At 36.5% G+C, this 1,988-nt stretch overlaps 1 protein-coding gene across 1 annotated transcript; it reads right to left on the reverse strand.

Moving 5' to 3' along the window:
• Positions 1-306: 306 nt before the first annotated feature.
• LOC134271538 (uncharacterized) lies at positions 307-972 on the reverse strand. The gene has a single exon (XM_062753743.1). It carries the CDS (start codon positions 970-972, stop codon positions 307-309), a length of 666 nt encoding a protein of 221 aa, XP_062609727.1.
• Between the last annotated feature and the right edge of the window lie 1,016 nt (positions 973-1,988).

Raw genomic sequence — 1,988 nt, forward strand, 5'->3', positions numbered from 1 at the left:
CCAGGAGCAGAGAAGATTTTCAAAGAATTGATGCATTTTCAGTATATAATCAATATAGCCAAGCCCTAAAACCAGAACCCCCTACCCAGAAGCCATGAAATTTAATTTTTGGAAAAGGCATCAATGCTTATCATAACCATGCACTTAGTTTAATTAAATAGCCCGGTAGTACTCAGGAGCATTGTTATAATCCTTTTCGTAAAAAATTTTCCAAGTCAAATGAACTGAACAAACATGGTACATACGCATGCATGAAAAATTCTACTTTGGAATCAGTTAACAAGATGATGTTCCTATTGCCTAGATTTATGGTTTTGTGAATACATGGATTCTCTGAAGTCCATTCCCTCTGTAGTGTTGTTTCCAGTTAGTTGCGAGATATGGATATCTTATTTTCCCATACCATCGCTCACTATTATATCTAATATAGTCTTTTTCATTATCGTACGTTACTCCTATAGTCAGCGATCCCCCTCTCTTTGTAACACACCATGCCCTGGCGATTGCTATGATATCTCCCCAAGGATTAAGTCCATCGCCATATCTACCTAGTCCAGAATGTTCCACAGAACTGAATGTTACGACAGCATCAAATTTACCAAGTTTATTGTTCAAAAAAGCCTTGCTAAATTCTCTAGGAGTGAAAGTTTTAATTTGCGGATGTAGGGATTTAATTTCTCCATATTCAAGAGTAACAACTTCTTTCGCACAAGCCTCCAATACGCATGCCTCAACCCATGGATTCTCAGACCCTATGACTAAGACACGCCCACCTTTGATGCCAGGAGCATGCTGCATTCCATCTCTTAACGCGTTTGTTTCGGAACTTCCATAATTTCCTCCTAAAGCCCCTCTCTTTGCCAGAGAGACCATTTGTTCTACGGTTGCTTTTGTCCATACTGGCGTTCTAGCCTTTTCGGCAAAGTATGGATTATCAAAGTAATAATCTGATACTGGCAGCCGAAAATTCATTGTAAAATCCTTCAGAAGTTTTTTAGCTCTACTGGTCAGAGACCAGAAGAGCTTATGCGATAGTAATGCGTCCGTCGTCCGTCCGTCTGTCTGTCTGTCTGTAAACAATTTTTCAAAATGCTACTCCTCCTACAGTTTTGCTCTGATTTCAATATAACTTGGCACACAAGTAGATTATACTAAGATACATAATTCTGTGTATCGGTTTTTGATTTCGATAAACGGTGTTGCCGGGGTAACTAAAAATAGAAATTTCTGTGAAATTCTTTCAAAATGCTACTTCTACAGTTTTGGTCTGATTTCAATATAATTTGACACACAAGTAGACTACACTGAGATACATAATTCTGTGTATCGGTTTTTGATTTCGATAAACGGTGTTGCCGTGGTAACTAAAAATAGAAATTTCTGTGAAATTTCTTTTAAAATGCTACTCCTCCTACAGTTTTGGTCTGATTTCAATATAACTTGGCAAACAAGTAGATTACACTAAGATACATAATTCTGTATATCGGTTTTTGATTTCGATAAACGATGTTGCCGTGGTTACTAAAAATAGAAATTGCTGTGAAATTCTTTCTAAATGCTCCTACTCCTCCTACAGTTTTGCTTTGATTTCAGAATAACTTGGCACACAAGTAGACTACACTAAGATACATAATTCTGTGTATCGATTTTTGATTTCGATAAACGGTGTTGTCGTGGTTACTAAAAATAGAAATTTCTGTAAAATTGTTTCAAAATGCTACTCCTCCTACAGTTTTAGTCTGATTCCAATATGACTTGGCACACAAGTAGACTGCACTAAGATACATAATTCTGTGTATCGGTTTTTGATTTCGTTAAAAAGTGTTGCCGTGGTTACTAAAAATAGAAATTTCTGTGAAATTCTTTCAAAATGCTACTTCTCCTACAGTTTTGGTCTGATTTCAATATAGCTTGGCACACAAGTAGACTACACTAAGATACATAATTATTGATATCGGTTTTTAATTTCGATAAATGGTGTTGCCGTG

The sequence above is a fragment of the Saccostrea cucullata genome, unplaced genomic scaffold (assembly GCF_032062105.1).
Source record: "Saccostrea cucullata isolate Sc308-1 unplaced genomic scaffold, CSIRO_AGI_Scuc_v1 ctg8661, whole genome shotgun sequence".
NCBI lineage: Eukaryota > Metazoa > Mollusca > Bivalvia > Ostreida > Ostreidae > Saccostrea > Saccostrea cuccullata.

What these genes read in the sequence shown, in the direction of transcription:
- LOC134271538 (XM_062753743.1), bottom strand. Translation starts at nt 972, where the DNA reads ATGAATTTTCGGCTGCCAGTATCAGATTATTACTTTGATAATCCATAC.